This window comes from Silurus aristotelis (genome assembly GCF_946808225.1).
Source record: "Silurus aristotelis genome assembly, chromosome: 13".
Classification (NCBI taxonomy): domain Eukaryota; kingdom Metazoa; phylum Chordata; class Actinopteri; order Siluriformes; family Siluridae; genus Silurus; species Silurus aristotelis.
In genome coordinates this window covers 26,944,509-26,964,191 of record NC_139586.1, presented here as the reverse complement: position 1 = coordinate 26,964,191, position 19,683 = coordinate 26,944,509, and the positions used below count along the sequence as shown (strand labels likewise).

General features: G+C 37.6%; 2 protein-coding genes across 2 annotated transcripts in view; both read left to right on the top strand.

The window, feature by feature from the left end:
- Window positions 1-227: 227 nt before the first annotated feature.
- On the top strand, window positions 228-4,894 carry cts12 (cathepsin 12; the record flags this gene model as incomplete). The annotated part of the gene is made up of 6 exons (XM_083559434.1): window positions 228-254; window positions 357-518; window positions 724-945; window positions 1,871-2,039; window positions 2,882-2,987; window positions 4,795-4,894. 6 exons carry the CDS (start codon window positions 228-230, stop codon window positions 4,892-4,894), a joined length of 786 nt encoding a protein of 261 aa, XP_083415560.1.
- Window positions 4,895-6,232: 1,338 nt separating this feature from the next.
- Window positions 6,233-19,683, top strand: part of lama3 (laminin, alpha 3) — a 32,165-nt gene continuing 18,714 nt past the window's right edge. Inside the window, exons 1-17 of the mRNA XM_083558995.1 lie at window positions 6,233-6,583; window positions 7,376-7,489; window positions 8,089-8,207; window positions 8,397-8,477; window positions 9,699-9,796; window positions 9,884-9,928; window positions 10,393-10,544; window positions 10,644-10,754; window positions 11,734-11,845; window positions 12,050-12,217; window positions 13,607-13,803; window positions 13,901-14,017; window positions 14,127-14,269; window positions 14,348-14,489; window positions 16,023-16,122; window positions 18,171-18,287; window positions 18,387-18,557. Coding sequence (XP_083415121.1) covers window positions 6,407-6,583; window positions 7,376-7,489; window positions 8,089-8,207; window positions 8,397-8,477; window positions 9,699-9,796; window positions 9,884-9,928; window positions 10,393-10,544; window positions 10,644-10,754; window positions 11,734-11,845; window positions 12,050-12,217; window positions 13,607-13,803; window positions 13,901-14,017; window positions 14,127-14,269; window positions 14,348-14,489; window positions 16,023-16,122; window positions 18,171-18,287; window positions 18,387-18,557 — 2,164 coding nt within the window. The 5' untranslated portion in view covers window positions 6,233-6,406. The remainder of the gene's footprint in view (window positions 6,584-7,375; window positions 7,490-8,088; window positions 8,208-8,396; window positions 8,478-9,698; window positions 9,797-9,883; window positions 9,929-10,392; window positions 10,545-10,643; window positions 10,755-11,733; window positions 11,846-12,049; window positions 12,218-13,606; window positions 13,804-13,900; window positions 14,018-14,126; window positions 14,270-14,347; window positions 14,490-16,022; window positions 16,123-18,170; window positions 18,288-18,386; window positions 18,558-19,683) is intronic.

The window sequence follows — 19,683 nt, the reverse complement described above, 5'->3', positions numbered from 1 at the left end:
ATAGATAGATAGATAGATAGACTAACCCTAGATTGTCAATAAAAGTACATTTATGTACAGTTTTACAGTTAGATTTATCCAGATGATGATGTCATGCTTTAGAATGATTGTCTCTGTTCTTCTTTTCAAAGGCGGATGATAATAAAAGAAAAGCCATTTGGGAGAAAAACAAGAATCTGATTGAGAATAACAACAAAAAATATTACATGGGCAGGTCAGAGTTTACAATGGCAATGAACAAATACGGAGACCTGGTAAGTCATTATATAATCTAATTTCAATAAAGAGCTCTTATGTAAAGTCTATTTTTAAGGACTTTTATATAAACCAATGCAAATGTGCTTCGATATTTGTAGACTCGGTTGGAGTATCGTCAGTTACTTGGAGCCAAAGTAAATAAAAATGCACACAAGGGAAACACTGCCAATCCACGCAAGCTACGTTACAATGCCAGGAGGCTACAGCTGACCTCGGTAGACTACAGACAGATGGGATACGTTACAGAGATTAAAGATCAGGTGCGATCATTTATACATCTCTTATCAGCTTACAAGGGAACATCAGTCTTATATTTAACGTGCACCAAGGGAAGTATGGAAGATGAAAAGTCCTGAAATTGTCCAGGAGAACTGATTATCTTTTAATTTTGTCTAAATGTGTGTCTTTGTACATCCATGTATGAATCAGTACGGTAGATTATGAGTGTCTGGTTTTCTCATTCAGGGCTACTGTGGGTCGTGTTGGGCTTTCAGCACAACAGGTGCCATTGAGGGACAAATGTTCAAGAAAACAGGTCAGCTGGTGTCCCTTAGTGAGCAGAATTTGGTGGACTGCTCATGGTCCTACGGCACATACGGCTGCAGTGGAGCGTGGATGGCCAACGCTTACGATTATGTGATTAACAACGGCCTGCAAGCTTCTGAAACATATCCTTATACCTCAGTGGTAAGTAGAATTTAGAGAATTATACCTTCTTCTGTTAGCAATTTGTCTGCTTCTTCATGTTGGAATTCCGTGTGAATGATTCTGTCAATTCCATTTTTATTTCTAAAACACTTTCAAACAAAAGAAATTGCCACAAAGCAGATTCATGAAAAGAAATAGATTCAATATTTACATTTTAAATTAATAAATTGAAAGAACATTTTTATAAAAAAATCACATTAATAATATTAGTTTGATCTTATGGTACGAGATGATCCATATTTGTAAGCCAAAAATTGTGATGTTAGCAGTTTTTCCATTCCCTTCACTTTATATATTATATATATACACACACACCGTATTTTTCGGACTATAAGCCGCTACTTTTTCCCTACGTTTTAAACCCCGCGGCTTAAACAACAAAGCGGCTAATATATTAATTTTTCCTGGGTTTTTCCTGGTTTTACAAACTTCAAGCCAAAAAACTGAGCGACATAACATTAGACCAATTAAATTTCCGAACGGAAACGAAAAAACACACCTCACCTGTGTTCTGAGCTGCACGGCATCGGGAGAAAAAAAGTTTTTTTTAAACGCACGACGTTGCCAAAAGAAAAACTCTCAAGAGAAATAGTTGTGAAAGGAAGGAGGAAGACAGTAAACAATGACTTTCTTGGTCGGCTACTGTTTAGATACAAGCCGTTGTAACGCGTTGAGTCTGGGTGAAGGGAGAGCTCGCTAACTCCAGTTACAACAGAAATCGTATAAGCACAGACAGGTTTCCAAAACTCGTCCATATTGCATATATTAATTACAATATTATAATATTATAGTATTAATATTATTCTTATGCTACACTATTCTGAGTAGTGAATAGATTACAAGCCCTGCTTTGTTTTTGTTTTTAAAAAACTTCTGAAATGTTCAATTTGATTGAATTTTTCAGGACACACAGCCCTGTTTCTATAACCCCAACAAAGTTGTGGCAAATATCAGGGATTACAGATTCATTCCTGCTGGAGATGAACAGGCTCTGGCTGATGCTTTGGCAACTATCGGTCCAATCACTGTAGCAGTTGATGCTGACCACCCAAGTTTTCTTTTCTACAGCTCAGGTGAGAGGTCCAGAATTGTTACTTACATGTTTACACAGAGAAAAGTCATCATGACAAGGACTTGTGGACATTCCACAGCATTACATTTATGGCATTGGGCAGATGCCCTTATACAGAGCAACATACATTTATCTTGTTCATACAACTGAGCAGCTTAGTTTAGCTTGAGTTTAGAACCTTGCTCAGACTCTCAGAAGTGGTAGCTTGGTGTGGCTGGGATTTGAACCAGTGTCCAAGAGCCTTAACCACTAAGTAGTAGCTTATCCCTCCTACAACCTGCAAATATGTGATGGCCTGTTCTTTTTAATTATCGATTCATTATTTGATTAATGTGAGTGTTGGTAGGTATGGTATTAGCGAAATAAACATTGCTGCTACGTGGCAATTGCGCATGAATTGCTCTGTCCTGTCCTGGACAATCTTTTTAACAAAACGTGGCTACACATTTTTTTTTCCCTAATGAACATGAATATTGGGGGGAATTTTAATTTCCCCAATTCTTAGTTACACTCCTTCAGCAATGGAGTATATTCAGCAAAAATATTTCCAAAAATAAAATTGATTCAAATTATTGGGCCCTTATAGCATATATTAGTGACAGTTGTAATATTACAGTATAAATCTTAATTTGAATATTCTATTCTATTCTATTCTATTCTATTCTATTCTATTCTATTCTATTCTAAAATTCACTGTACCTGAGGCCCATCATATAACTCAATCATTGATTATTTCCATTGGTATCATGTAACATACATAACACGAATATATTGTCCTTAAAAACAGTGGTGCAAAAAGTGACTATTTCTTTCACATTAAAGTCATTTGAAATGTTCTGACAGGGATCTACGAAGAGCCCAGATGTAATCCGAACAACCTGAGCCATGCGGTGCTCCTGGTTGGCTATGGTTCCGAGGGCGGCAGAGACTACTGGCTCATCAAAAACAGGTCAGTGCATGTCCTTCTCAGATCAGTGCAATGCAAACCATGTTTTCGAGTTGATCTTCTACAGAATACTCAGTTTCATGAAGATCTTTGTAATAACTAATACATTAAGAATCAATTTGTGTTTCTCACATGAATACACACTTCTTGCATATTGCAACAGATTGAGGTTAGGTAAACCTTAGTGACAAGTATGAGCATTAAAGATTGAAATATTTTGCAAAGTTTAGAAAATACAGTATGTGAATTATATTAATGCACATTAGGCACTCAGTGTACTTGGTATTGTATGAGGAAGTCAGGTGTGTCAGAGATGTATGTGAGGGTGGTGCAGGACATGTATGAGGACAGTGTGACAGCAGTGAACTGTGCAGTAGGAACGACAGACTGGTTCAAGGTGGAGGTGGGACTGCATCAAGGATTAGCTCTGGGCCCTTTCCTGTTTGCAGTGGTGATGGACAGGGTAATGGATGAGGTCAGACAGGAGTTTTCGTAGACTGTGATGTTTGCGGATGAGATTGGTATTTGTGGTGAGAGTAGGGAAAGAAAGAAAGGGAATTAACCTTCCCTGCTCCAAAACAACCCGAAACCATTAAGATTCCACCTTTATGTTTGATTGTGGGGGTGAAGCAGTCTGACCATGTCTTTTCCTGATCTTACAAAAGTTAGAGCCAAAATGTCAAATTTAATCTTTCTTCCAGTCACTCGCTGTCCACTTCTTTCCAAGTTTGATGCTTAGAAACAAAGGAACATGCATTTGTCTAAAAAACAATAGAAGACTAGGTGTTTCCACACTCTTGACAGGAACTGTAAACTACCCATAATTATTATTCAACCTGTTGCAGTAGTTTGTTTAGAAATGCAGTCTGCAAAAAGATTTAATGTGTGTTCAGGGGCTTTGGCTTGACAATATTTACTGCAATCTTAATTTATAATGCAGATGGTGACTGCTATTACAGTTATTCTCAGTTGCTTAGCAGCATTTCTTGATTCATCCTTAATATTTGCAAACCAGTAAGTGCATTCTCAAAACAATTTGTACAAACAGCACATTACATTGGATTTCTTGCAAAAGCCTGTACTTTTTTCTTAAAATCCTTAGTTTATTTCTCAGAAGAAAGTATTTATGTCAATGAATTGACGAATCTCATTTCCATCGGAATGAAAAATCCTTTTTTCATTGTTCACAAACAAAATCATCAAAATGTTTAGTCGTGTTATCAGTATGACGGTGCACAGTTTCAGGATTTCTTGATATAAACTATGGTTTGGATCACAGCGACTGAAAATGCACAAAATTTGACTTCTTTCTGTTTGGCATCTGTGAATTTCAGCAGCACAAATTCATTGTGCATATTTGATTTATATTGATTGCAAGACACCGGACAGGATTCACACTTTTACTGTACTTTACAAGTGTTTGTTTGTTTCTTAGTTCTTCATCCATTTTCATATATTTCATAATTCTGTGTTTTGCTCTGACTGTATTCACTCTCCAATTAAAGGTTCACGAGATTCACCTTTGAACTGTTTAAGAGAACTGGTTGATTATTGGTTGATCTGATGCCGTTCACTCGCCTTCATTAGTGACGTTCAAGATTCATCTGCACAATTCAATAAATTCAAGTCAAATTTACTAAAAAGTGTTCGGAATTCGTTTAAAGCACCAAGAAATGTTCTTACGATGAGCACAAATGACTAAATGATGTGAAGGTTGAACAAGTAGTTTTGAGAATTTCATTATCTGATCTGAAAAAAGCCCCAAAGCGACTGAGAAAAACTGTAAGTCTCACCTTCTCTCTGTCCTTAGCTGGGGCACAGGTTGGGGAGAAGGAGGCTACATGCGCATGATCCGGGACGGCAGCAACACCTGCGGCATCGCTAGCTACGCACTTTACCCCATTGTATAAAATCTTTTTTATATATCTCTTAATAAAAAAAGGGTTTGACATAACAAGTGTCTCAGATTCATTCTTTTTGCTGGAAATAAAAAATAAAAAAAACTTTCAGCTTGAGATGAAAATTTACACAAAAAAATCAAAAAATCCATTCAAGTTACGAACTCCATGTGACCCTATAAAATTGTTACTGAGAAACATTAAGATAAGATAGAACTTTGTTAATCATATAGGAAATTCTTTTGCTAGATATTGTCGTACTATACATATGATCTTGTGTCTGACATAAGCCCACAATTATTTGCTGCTTTCTGAACATCCTACATGGCATTTAGTTTCCATTTGTTCTTATATATAACCTTTAATATTCTGGGAGGAGGTTCACTAGATTTTGATTTGTGCGTCTGGAAATATGGCTCAATTATCCAGGTAGACAAGTTCTAAATTAGGTGAGATGAGAAGGCCTAGGGTGCAGTTGGCGTTCCAATTTATCCCAAAGGTGTTCCATAGGGATTAAATCAGAGCTCTATAGCAGGAGATCTTCCACTCCAACCCATGTAAAATCGATCTTCATGGAGCAGGCTTTATGCACAGGGGCATTGTTATGCTGGAACAGTTTTGGGTCTCGTAATTCAACTGAAGGTAAACACAGGTGTCCCAATTATTTTGTTTTATAGTGTACACCAGTTGACCCACAGAAGGAGACAAATGCTTTGGTAACTGGGTACTGATCCTGAATCATTGAGTCATTGTACCCTGTGTTTATCTTACGTCCTTACATTCCCACCACACCCATACTGTACATACATACATACACTCATTTCAGAAATGACAAATCCACAGCAAACACTTTTCCATTCTGCCCTGTTTCACACTTGAACGTTTCGTGAACTGAAATAAAGCAGCAAGCTGGCGTGTTGAGTCTGGTTTTTGGGTATGTTTAGGTAAATTGGGAACATTTAACACCAAAACAATGCTTTGTTTCCCACAGTGCTGCACCTACCCTTAGATAAGCTTCGAATCTACCACCGGTGCTAGACACCACATTTTTTCTTTTATTATCCAAATCAAATCGATTTGATTCGATTTTGACTACAATGAGCAATCAGTTTTCAGTCTGCAGCTTTATTAATCCTTATTCTAAAAATGTTAAAAGGGTTTGGATTACTTTCGAGGTTCTAATGGCTATAGAATGTAATAAATCAAGCTCAAAAAACGTGTAAGAACATTCCCTGCCATGTTTTTACACCTTATGCCTTGCTATCAACACTGAATGAATATGTGAGAAGATAAAAAGTGATCTTTGAACCTGGGAAGGAGCCCAGCCCCAAGCCATGCTCTAGGCTTTTTCAGTGTCTGCACGGAGGAAGCAGATTTTTGGTTGTGTGCAGTCTGGATAAGTTTAAATTTTTTTTTTTTACATCATCAGCCGTTCAAGATTTGTCACTTAATTTATTTGTGATTTCTGGAATTCACAAATTTCTGGAAGTGAATGTCAGTCTCTTCTTGGAGATTGAAGGTAGGATGAGCTATCTGTGGATCCTGCTGCTATGCAGCATGGCCAAATCAGGACTCTGTCTTACAGAAGAAGGATCTCAACCCAGTCAGGTGCAACTGCAGAACAACCGAGAACATTCACAGCTTCGTTCTAGAAAACATTGTGCTCCAACAAACAACAATCACACTCAAGGAAATTTACAGGTATGAAGCTCTATGACATGTTATTAATCTATATAGAGTGGTGTTAAAAAGGCTTGTGCAGTATATTGCTTAAGATGTGTTGCAATCTTATAGGACTACAATAATGTAAAAAAAAAAAAGGAAATGCTTTTTATCAGCATGCAGCAGCTAAAACATAGGAAACTGGGTTAATTTGGGATGACAGACAGACAGACAGACAGACAGACAGACAGACAGACAGACAGACAGACAGACAGACAGACAGACAGACAGACAGACAGATAGATAGATAGATAGATAGATAGATAGATAGATAGATAGATAGATAGATAGATAGATAGATAGATAGATAGATAGATAGATAGATAGATACTGTATGTAGGTAGGTATGTTTGTAGGTAGGTATATGAAATGAATACACTATATGGAATACTCAAAGCCCCTGTGCACAAGACCAGCTCTATGATGACATGCTTTATATGGGTTGGAATGAAAGACCTTGAGAGGTCGCTATAGAACATTGACCACAACCCAACTGGACACATTTAAGAGTAATTGGAACTCTGACTGCAACCTAGGCCTCCTCACCCCTACACCCCATTGTGGCTGAATAAGCACAAATCTCCACAAGCACTCTCCAAAATCTAGTGGAACATCTTCCCGCGGAGAGTGGAGGTTATTATAACATATCATCAGGTGTCCACAGACTATTGTCCATATAGTGTTAATAAGTCTTTGAGTTGGAGGAAGAGCAAATTAAGCAATATTTAGAAATGATAATGAAATGTTCATTTTGCACTGTTTGATCTACAGGACTGCGGTCCTGGACAGTATAGGACAAGGTGGGGACCATATCGAGGACAATGTGTCCCCTGTAAGTGCAATGGCCTCTCACATGAGTGTGACCAAACCACAGGAAAATGCTTGGTAAGAGCCTTGATATTTTTTTCAATCCTTTTCACACAATAAGGCACATTAGGATGCTGGTGAACTTCTCAGATAGTCTTCAAGTTGATTCACCATGTTTTTTAACTAACAATTGCTCTAATATCTCACATACAACAATTTATTGAGAATTTGCAAAATGTAAAAGTTTATTGATTTACAGTATCTCACAAAATTGAGTACACCCCTCACATTTCAGCAACCATTTTAGCATATCTACTGAAGGGACAATACTCACTGCTGCGGCCCGGGTTCGATCCCCGATCAGGGAACCAACCCCAGCCATTAGGGTTGCACAAGCCTTAGTGCTGGTCCCAAGCCCGGATAAATGGGGAGGGTTGCGTTAGGAAGGGCATCCAGCGTAAAAACATGTGCCAAATCAAACATGCGGATGATCTGCTGTGGCGCCCCCTAATGGGAGAAGCCGAAAGAAAGTTTCTGAAGGGACAATACTAGTCATTGTGCAGCTTGTATATCGATATTGTAATCTTAAAGCAGATTTGTGACGACTGATCAATTTCTGGGAATGATTCACAAACTCTATATATTGTGCAGCCCTGTTTCCTCTTCTGATTGTGTAGAACTGCCAGTTGAACACAGCAGGGGATAACTGTGATCGCTGTGCTGAGGGAAACTATGGCAGCGCTGCTCTCAGGACCTGCAGATTGTGTCCATGTCCCTTCTCATATCCGTCTCACAGGTGGGTTCCCTATAAGAAATCTATAAATAAATATTACTGTAATTGCAATTAACAGTTGCAAAGTACATTTACTTAAATATTAACAACACAACACACACTTTTCCCTCATGCGTAATAATTCACATCATAAACACACAGGTGATTAACAGAAAACTGACTGTTTGGTCAAAATTTATTTTGTTTCTACAGTTTTGCCATTGGTTGTCTGCATGTTGAAGGTCACATCGAATGCTTGTGCAAGGCTGGTTATTCTGGAACCCGCTGTGAAAGGTGCGTGCAGATCAAAAAATGTTTTCCAGAGGTTACTAGATACCTACAAAGAACTGGCTATTTAATAAAGAATACCTTAACAGTAGGATCATGTTGGTCCCGCAGCTTTTTGGTTTTTCTCTCTTTATATCAAGCTTTATCATTCCAGTTTTTATATGCACAATCCAGATTAAAAAAAAATTAAAAACAAAAATGCAATGATTTGCAAATCCAATAATCCCATAGTTTATTCACAGTAGAACATAGAATACAAATATCACATTTTAAAGAAAAAGCAGGGTAACTTTAAATATGATGGCTGCAATCTCTCAGAGTCTTTCAGAAGTAAAGATGAGCAGACCTTCACCAATGTGTGAAAACAAAAGATACAATAAAAAACACCAGAACTGTTGAGGAGCTAAAATCCAGTATCAGACACATATCTAATAACATTCCTCTTCCAAAAACTTAATTTTCTCTTAAAATGATAAATAATCTGAGTTTAAATATTTGCTGTTTTTTTCCTTGTTGTTTTATTGTGAATAGAATATGGATTTATGAGATTTGCAAATCATTGCATTCTGTTTTTAGTTACATTTTGCACAGTTTTCCAATTGTTTTTTTCCTGGCTTTGGTCTGCCATATCTTTCACCTATTTAAATGAACTAATCCATCTGCACACCCATGGCCGAACTCTCAGGTCCTCTAATCATGTCATGCTTACAGTGACTAGAACATGATATAAATCATGGGGTGACCACGCCTTCTCAGTAGCGGCTCCTGAACTTTGGAATTCCCTCCTGATCTCACCTCAAAGGGAATTCCCTCAATGGGAATTCTCTACTTTACAGCTAAACTAAAGACCCACTTATTCACCAAAGATTGTGTTGTGTAGTAGAGGGTGTGCTTAGTCATCTACTTTTTTTTACGTTTTAAGTTCTTACAATTAAAATTTTATTTTTTTATGATATTCTATATTTTACTACTTTTATGTTAATTAAAATTTTATTACTATTTTGCACATGGCCTCTTGTACTTTGTTTAGCACCTAAGTTCTACCTGGTAGATGTTAGGTGCTATATAAATAAAGATTGATTGATTGATTGATTGATTGATTGATTGATTGATTGATTGATTGATTTCAGAGTGCATGATAGACATTTTCCCTTCCACACACACACAATTTGTTAAAATACAAAAGACTGTCTATGTACTGTTTACTGTTTATTCCTCCTTTTAAAGGTGTGCCGTTGGTTACTACGGAAACCCTCTGGCAGATGGAGGGAGGTGCCAGCTCTGTGAATGTAATCATGGGTTCCTCTGTAACCCCATTAGTGGAGGTAGGCTACACTGAGATCTTGAATGAGGTCTGTTTTTGTATTGCTGCTTTACTGTATTGTAACTGTACATCTGATGTGATTCCCTAGACTGTGAATCTAAAGATGAGCCGAATACAGATGGTGACTGCGAAGGTGTGTGTTTGCTCTGTGTCACAAAGACAGTATGGAATTTATGCAAGTACTTCAGTCCTGGAGGATCCGTAGATGGTGTTTTAGCCTACGATTACACTACTAATATTTCCAAACAGATGATTAATAAATCAGGATCAAGATTGGCTTATTGGCCAATTAAGTAGTTTGTTTATGGATTAAAGAGAACCAACGGTGTACATTTAACATTAGACACTGCACAGCAATTCTGGACTAAACAAGACAGACTACGACACAACTAAATGACCAAGCATGAAAGACAGCATAGAAGACACATTTACCATGAAATTTTCTATTTCAAAAACAAAGAAGAATAATGTGTAAAAGCCATCATATAAGTCTCCTGCTAGAAGTAGCAACTATCATATAATGATATTGATCCATTATTGTAATCAGGCCTAGCTTCAATATTCTCTTTCAATGTTCTCAATGTTTGCTTCTTACAGAGTGTGATAGTTGCTTTCAGACATTAATAGACGCTTTAGAGGCAATGGATGATGAACTCTCGTTCCTCGATCACCAACTCAAGGTTCAGAAAAACATCTCCACCAGTCGTACTGCTCTGAGAAGACTAGAGGATGGCATTAGTGCTACAAAGGTAGATATATACAATTAAACTATTTCATGGATCAATTCCCCAGTATAAAAATGATCTGTCAAATCTCACATTCAGCAAGTTAATATTTCACCACTTCAGGAATTAGTAAAGAATTACAGAGAATCAGCTCAAGCACTGAAGCAGCAGGTGAACGAACTCGAGGCAGACATGGATGGTGTCAGAAAAGATATGAGGAACCTCAAGATTAAGGTATATTTGGACATTTAAAGCCAAAATACTAATACAAAAAAATTGTGTATATTTACAGACAACATGATTAATTATTATTGACCTAAAGTTAGAGCCCTAGTGGTTCTTATGGGTTCATATCTAAAAGGGTTCTTCCTGAAAGAACCTTATGGGGTTCCACCAAACAAACAGACTTAAACCACTATACCGGTCACCTGCTTTTTCTCCATCTTAAAGTTAACTAGATAAAAACCAGCATAAATATAGATACAGTACATTTGAAATGGTTATGTCTAGAACCAGCCCAGTTTTTAAGTGGGCAGAACTACTGATCTTCTAAAGTACTAAGGGCATTGGTACTTTAGTTGGGTTTGTCAGCCTGATAACAAGGGTTTTTGGGCAAGATGTGTAGAAGAACACCCTCTGAGATTCTCTGAGAGGGCTAGTCTGACTGATGAGACTGATGAGAATTGAAAAAAACCCCAGGCTGGAGCCTTTCTGTAAGGACTGCCACATCTTCCTCAGGGGTGAGTTTGGTTGGTGAAGTTGGCAGGTTGACCTTTGGCTGGAGCTTACTTTGAGATCTATCCTTAAATCATAGAAGCATTAAAATGGGTGGAGATTGGCCCTCCCTAGAATATCCCAAAGGGGTCGGCTTATAACCATCTTGCCCAAAAGCCCTCGCTAGCACACTGACAAACTCAGTTACAGTGCCAATGTTCCTTAGAACTTTGGATGGTGGTGCAGATGATCGCTGACAAGTATAAGTTTCCCTAATAGAGAAATCTTTTAATTTCATGTGTATGCATATCAGTTATGGTTCCAAAAAAATGCTAAGAACCCCAAAGAACAACTATACGTCTCTTTGCTACATCTACCTGATCTGTTGTTGGATGTAGGATTAAATAAACAACTTTTTTTGTTTATTTTATGTGGATTTACATGAATGACTGTACATAAATATTGGCTTGAATGGAATGTAAAAACGTTTGTTTTGTAGGCAGATCAAATGACTTTAACTAGCAAGGATTTGTTAAAGGATTTAAGAAAAACGCACCGAAAGGGAAAAAACCTGTTTACTAATACTAAAGGACTTTTGAAAAGGATACATGGTGAGACACAAAACGTCAAATTATTTTATTTTTACATGTATTTAAAAGTGGTATGTTTTTGGAGAGCACTGAATGGTATTGATGTGTATAAATTGACAGTAAAACGCAATGTAAATAACAATCTCGTGTCGCAGTAGTAAAACAAGGTGATTTACACTGTTGTTTGGAAGTGTCAGTGTTTACGACTGATCTGGTGCTTTTTAGAAATCTTGGAACAGCTAAGGAATTCGAACGGTATCGACTTCACTCTGTCCGGCAAGAAACTGTTTGGCATGCTGGAGGAGATGAAACGAATGGTGGAACAGATGCAAAAGCAAAATTGTGAGGTGCAGAGGAGTTTGGATGAGAATGAGCTTTGGGAAGGACAAAAACGTAAGTTCTCAAATGTTTTTCTGCCATTTTCCACTGTAGAGGGGGGTAGATTTTTAAACCCCACCTATCCTCCATTACCCCAAAAATTTTAATGAAATACTTCAAGTTTTAAAATGTCTATTTTAAAGAAATATCGAGTTCTAAATCAATAACATCAAATAGCATCAAGTTAAAAATTGAGAAAATAAAAGTGTAGTTGATAATGAGAATAAAAGTGTAACTTATGTTGCTTTAATTTACTTGCATTAATGACTGAATTGTTTGTTTCTGGTTAGTTTGAGTGTATGAACTTTTTTTTTTTTAAATAGAAAAAATCATAAATGACGATTAATGAAGAAAACAAAAAATAATATAAATTCTGTCGTTTATTACACCTCATCCGTCATGTTTTTATTCCCCACTAGAGGGAGCACCCCACACTTTGAGAACCACTGGACTAAACTAAACTGATTTAATTAAAATAATCTGTCTATTAAATATTTTTTATAGGGCAGTGTCTATGTTAACACTTGCTATTTTATGATACATGGAACCATGCCACTGCTTTCAATTTGATTAAAATACAGTATGTGACGGTGTAGCTTAGCGGTTAAGGTATTAGCCTTTAAGGTCATGAGTTTAATTCCCAGCCACACCAAAAGGCTACTCCTGGGCCTCTGAGCAAGGCCCTTAACCGCATGCTATTATCACACAACTGAGCAGCAAATTGCAAGTCAAAATGGGGGAAAAATTAGAGCACATATGATTCACGGCTTATGGTACACAGTATTTCACTTAAATACTCCAGAAACATCATAACAGATTCATTCCAATTGATTAAATATCAGAATTCCATCTGATCATCTACTGTAGAATAAGATCTTGGTGTCTGTGGGATATTTTGTAGACCATCTTGAGAGGAATAAATGATGGAATTCTGTGCGGGTTCTCCTGACTCGAACCCGCCACAATACCCGTGACCTTGATTTATTAAATAAATTTATTTTGGGTTCCTGATAATTGTAATAGAAATCAGTCAGTGTTTGACTCATTAATATAAAAAATTCTAAAAAATATATATTTGTTAATTATTATGGAATAATGTCTTGTGAAAAAAATAATATTAGGACATAATTGCTACAAAAGAAATTATTTTATTGAAAAAACATATATTTATTTTAACATACTAGATCTGGGGTTAGATTTTTGAATACTTCAGTACATTTGAAGGCCAATACTTTTGCACTTTTACTCAAGTGATCTTTTACTAGAGTAATATTTTATCTAGTGTATCTCTCCGTTAACTCAAGTACATGATTTGTGCACTTCATTCACCACTTCAAATCACTTGTGCATTGACTTCTATCATTTAAATAGCTATCTGTTTTTTAATCATGTTTCTTCATTCAGTCTTAGACTACATCAAGAACAATCTCACCGATCCTCTGGATAGTACCCATACTACTGCTGAAAGAATTGCTCAAGACCTGATGACCTTGAACATGAAGCTCAAAGATCTAGAGGAAGCACTGAGACAAGCGGAAAAGGCTGTAAACAAAACATTTCTCATGAATGTTGTTAATGAAAACATTCTTTTAGATATCAAGGTACTTACATTTGTTCTTCGTTAAAGATTTAAATACAGTAGTTACAGATAAACGTATTCAGTGAACTACAATACACTCTACTGTCAAATTTCCTCAGAATCATTTTACGATTTTGGAGCTGGAGCAGAAAGACATCTTTTCTGACCTGGCAATGATTATAGGAATACTTTTAATCCCTGAGGATCTTCAGAACATGTTGAACAGCCTTATAAATGTAAGCATTATATCCTGGCATTATAGGATAATTTGTCTGAAATCAATCAGAGTTTGGATTTCTGTGGAACATTAACTAATCTAGCATAAATTACATGACTTTTTTTTAGGACTATGCAAAACTGGATGGAGCAAAATCACAGCTGAACCATAGACTTGATGAGCTTTCTAAAGCTACAGGCACGGACATTCTGGTCAGAAACACAGAGGAGCATGCACAGGAGCTCATGGATCTCGCAATGCATTTTCAAATGTAAGTTTGTTGTAAATGGGTTGTGTTTTCTATGTGTTAAAACAGGAACATTAGTGTCTCCCACACATGTTGTTATAGGTCTCTTCTAAATGTTACCAACACTTCAGCTGGTCATAAAGCGATGGACCTGATCATTGCTTTTGAAGACATTATTAACGCTATTAAAGAAGCCGAGGCAGAAGCTAATAAAGCCAACAGCGTTGCAGATCATGCCTTAGCAGTGAGTACTGCTTTGCTAAATCATTTCTATCAGTGTATTTCGTTTGTTAGATTGTTTGAAAGTACAGACATCCGTCATTATTTATTGCATATTTGATACAAATCGGACTTTGCTTTAAATTTTTTATTCGATATTATTTTAAATAATGTTTTAAATAATTATCAGAAATCATGTCACCCTTAAACTGATATTTTGTTGCACAAACGATTACTGAATAAAACAAGCAATTTCCATAGCTCCCAGTAAGACTTCCGCAGTTTGGCCCACTCTTCTGGAGCAAACTGGTTCAAAAAATGGTTCATATACCCCATGTTTTTGTACTTAGCTATTCTTGGGTGCTTTTGTTATCCTGTTGGAGGATCCATGAGCTGTGAATTAAATGGTTTGGTAGTTTCGATATTTCATTCTACACTTCACACATTCAATATAATCACACCTCCTCCATGTTTTACAGTAGGCATCGTGCTCTTTCCTATGAAAGCTTCATTATATCATTCAATATCATGAATCTATGCAAAAATACATACAAAAACATAAAAAAAAAATCTCCAATTCAATTTCTTTTTATTTGTATAGTGCTTTTAACAATAGACATTATCTCAAAGCAGCTTTACACAGATAATGTGGTAATAAAGAATAAATGATTGTTCATTATACGTGTCCCTAATGAGCGAGCCGGTGGCAAAAACCTTGACAGGAACCAGATTCAAAAGGGAAACCATCCTCATCTGGGTGGCACCAAATGTCCATTTATTACAGTTAATGTAATAATGATGTTGAGGTGCAGTGATGGTGATCAAATGCAAGCTGTAGTCCTGGGTCAGTGTAACAGGCTGTTGAGTTTAAACACTGTCCAAAACCATCCTTAAAGCTCCCGTGTTACTCCGTAACTTCATGGATCGTCAGGCCATTAATGTGAAACCATCCCCAGCTGCACCGTGTGGCCTCCAATTGAAGAGAACAACATCCAGAGGCAGGCTGGGACGAAGCGGGCAGATCTGAGAAGGGGAGAAGGGCAGAAACATTGGTACTCCAGGAACTCCTGTTTTAACTCATAAATCCAAAGAACATTCTCCAATAACCATAGTGGCTTGTTAACTTGCATTTTGCACAATTTGGAAAGACACAGTTTGCACGAACAGATATGCATCCAAGCGCCTATTAATGCACCCCTCAAAAATCATGGTTTCTTCCTCATGACTTCTCAGGGAGTTTTTCCTTTCCACAGTCGTCACTGGATTGCTCATTGGGCACTAAATTATAAATGATAAGCTTAAGATTATAAGGAACAAACTTATAGGCACTAAACGTCTACATTCTGTTATCTCTGTAAAGCTGCTTTGAGACGACGTCCATTGTAAAAAGCGCTCTACAAATAAAAAAGTAATTGGATTGGCGTCAAAGAAAACAATTCGCTTGAAACATCACAATAATACACTTTTTTTTTCTTTTCTAGAAGTACCAACAAATTTTTCCACAACAGTTTTATATAGTTAAACCTTTTCATTTTGATTGTCTACATTCTTTGAACAGGATGTAAGAGCACAAGACCTGACCACAAAGGCAGAAGACCTTAAAACCTCTGCAAACAGCCTTGACGAAAACGTTAAAGAAGCAGAAAAAAATCTAGAAGGTCTTCTTGTTTCATTTTACATTTTTGATCTCTATTGAAGAATAATGTGAATGGTGAACGTAAATCTTTTCTATGGCAAGATATTAAACTGAGACTTTTATTTTACAAATGTCTTTACACGGCAAATAGAAAATAGATGTAAATATAAGCAGAGTACAATATATAGAAATTGGTATTTAGTATTGGGGAGTAGTGGAAGCCAGGCTGAGAGAAGAGGTGACCATCTGTGAGCAACAGTATGGTTTCATGCCGAGGAAGAGCACCACAGATGCCTTATTTGCTTTGAGGATGTTGATGGAGAAGTATAGAGAAGGACAGAAGGAGATGCATTGTGTATTTGTGGATTTAGAGAAAGCGTACGACAGGGTGCCGAGAGAGGAGTTGTGGTATTGTATGAGGAAGTCAGGTGTGTCAGAGAAGTATGTGAGGGTGGTGCAGGACATGTATGAGGACAGTGTGACGGCAGTAAAGTGTGCAGTAGGTACGACAGACTGGTTCAGGGTGAAGGTTGGACTGCATCAAGGATCGGCCCTGAGCCCTTTCCTGTTTGCAGTGGTGATTGACAGGTTGACGGACGAGGTCAGACAGGAGTCTCCCTGGACTATGATGTTTGCAGATGATATTGTGATTTGTGGTGAGAGTAGAGAGCAGGTTGAGAAGAGCCTGGAGAGGTGGAGATATGCGCTGGAGAGAAGGGGAATGAAAGTCAGTAGGAGTAAGACAGAGTACATGTGTGTGAATGAGAGGGAGGGCAGTGGAGTGATGCGGTTGCAGGGAGAAGAGGTGGAGAAGGTGGAGGAGTTCAGGTACCTGGGGTCAACAGTGCAAAGTAATGGAGAGTGTGTTATGGAAGTAAAGAAAAGAGTGCAGGCAGGGTGGAGTGGGTGGAGAAGAGTGACAGGAGTGATTTGTGATAGAAGAGTATCTGCAAGAATGAAAGGGAAAGTTTATAGGACTGTGGTGAGACCTGCGATGTTGTATGGATTAGAGACAGTGGCATTGAGTAAAAGACAGGAGGTGGAGCTGGAGGTAGCAGAGCTGAAGATGTTGAGGTTTTCGTTGGGAGTGACGAGGATGGACAAGATTAGAAATGAGTTTATTAGAGGGACAGCACATGTAGGATGTTTTGGTGACAAGGTGAGGGAGGCGAGATTGAGATGGTTTGGACATGTGCAGAGAAGGGACATGAATTATATTGGTAGAAAAATGCTGAAGATGGAGCCACCAGGTAGGAGGAAAAGAGGAAGGCCAAGGTGGAGGTTCATGGATGTGGTGAGGGAAGACATGCAGGCAGTTGGTGTAAAAGAGACAGATATAGAGGACAGGGTGGTATGGAGACGGATGATCCGCTGTGGCGACCCCTAATGGGAGCAGCCGAAAGAAGAAGAAGAGGTATTTAGTATTGGGACACTTGACTTTTCCAGCCATATGTGGTTCTTCACAGTTTTTATAGACTGTCATTCGGTGCGGAAGAATTAAATTTTCCCTTTACTTGAACTAGGAGAACCAAAATTGTCCCAGCATGACAATGTGCATGAAGTCAGCTCTATCAATATATGTGTTACCTGAGTAGAAGATTTCCTGCTAAAGAGCTCTGATCTCAACCCTATTAAACACCTTTGGGATGAATTAGAATGCTGACTACACACCACACCATCTGACTTTACTTACACCCTTGTGACTGAATGAATTTCCACAAACGCACCCCAAAATCTAGTGGAACATCTTCCCAGAAAAGTGGAGATTATTTCAATGGTAAATGGGGATATGGTGAGGAATGGGTGTTCAGAAAACCTATGCAAATCCTTTGGTCAGGTGTCCACAAACCTTTGTCCATAAAGTGTACATAAGTGTGTCATTCTTTAAATAAAACAAAAAAACATTAAGAAATCATCATTTGAAAAATTATCTTATCTAACTATTAGCATTTGGCATGTCAAACCTTATTTTAGATAAATAAACCAACACAAAAACTTTTATATATGTTAGTATATGTTTTTGAAATCCTCATCCACTATTTTTCCATGTCTTCCATATGCGGCCTTCAGAGGCTACAGAAAAGTATGCTAGCATTAACGAGGACCTGGACAAGGCAAAGAGCAAAAAAATGATTATGCATAAAGATATGCAAACTATCGAAAATGAGCTAAACACAATCAACCGAGGTGAGATGTCTGGCTCTAATACGAATCTCCATTTCAATTGAATCATTTTGCTACTACAAAAGGTTTTAAACAAGATGTTGAATTCACATTTTGATTCAGATCAAACTGATGCCCTTCTGAGACAAGCGAAGGATGCTGTCCGAGCTGCCGACCGAACGGTCAGCGATGATACAGAACGTTTAAGGAACATTAGTGAGGAGTTGGACAAGATCAGCATACCCAGTGGTGAATCAGACGTGGACAACATCCTTAACACCGTCAACAAAACATGTGAGACTTTTCAAATATATACAATATGTAGAACAAAAACTCCAGCATATTGGCATATTATTGTAAATGTGCATCTAATTAAATTGCAGGACAAAGTTGTATATTTAAAGCATAACTTTCGTTGAGAGTGATGAGGATAGACAGGATTAGAAATGAGTTTATTAGAGGGACAGCGTATGTAGGACGTTTTGGAGACAAGGTGAGGGAGGTGTGATTGAGATGGTTTGGACATGTGCAGAGGAGGGACATGGGGTATATCAGTAGGAGAATGCTGAGGATGGAGTCACCAGGAAGGAGGAAAAGAGAAGGCAAAGGAGAAGGTTTATGGATGTGGTGAGGGAAGACATGAAGGTAGTTGGGGTGAAAGAGGCAGAGGACAGGGGGGTATGGAGACGGACGATCCGCTGTAGCGCCCCCTAATGGGAGAGCCAAAAAAAGTGTACTGTGGCAGTGTACTGGCTTTTGTGGTATTGGCTTTATGATTCATGCACAAACATATATACAGTGATAATAAAGTACATTGCTTACTTTCTTACTTGCGTACTTAGTTACAAATAATCAGCTGATTAAAGACAGAGAGAAAAATGTAACTCGTACAATAATTAATGGGGAGCAAATGCAATTCGTTACAAACTACAAATACCTTGGTATGATGTTGGACCATAAACGTAGGTGGGATGCTTGGACTGATTATAGAGAGAATGTATCTCTTTAGAAAATGACTGTAATTTTTTTTATTGTCCATAGCAGAATGCTTATAACGTTTATGAGGCTTTTATTAAAAAGCATTATGACATTTTGTGTGATTTGCTGTTATAGAAATGCTTCCGAACCTCAGAGAAGATCACTGGGGAAGGTGGTAACAATTGCAAGTAAACTGTTAGGGATGAAGTTAGAGAGCATAGCGAGTATATATATATATATAAAGAAAAAGTAAGACCAACATCATTGTGAATGATAAAAGGTATTCTTTAAATTACACTTTTTAATTGTTACCACCTGGCCGTCGATATCTGGTTCCTAGATGCTCAAGAAAACAGGTCAAAATTATCTTTTATACCCCAAGCAATTAAATTCGTAAATTCTTCTTCCCCTAGTGGTAAGTGGTGGTCAGTTAGACTTTAAT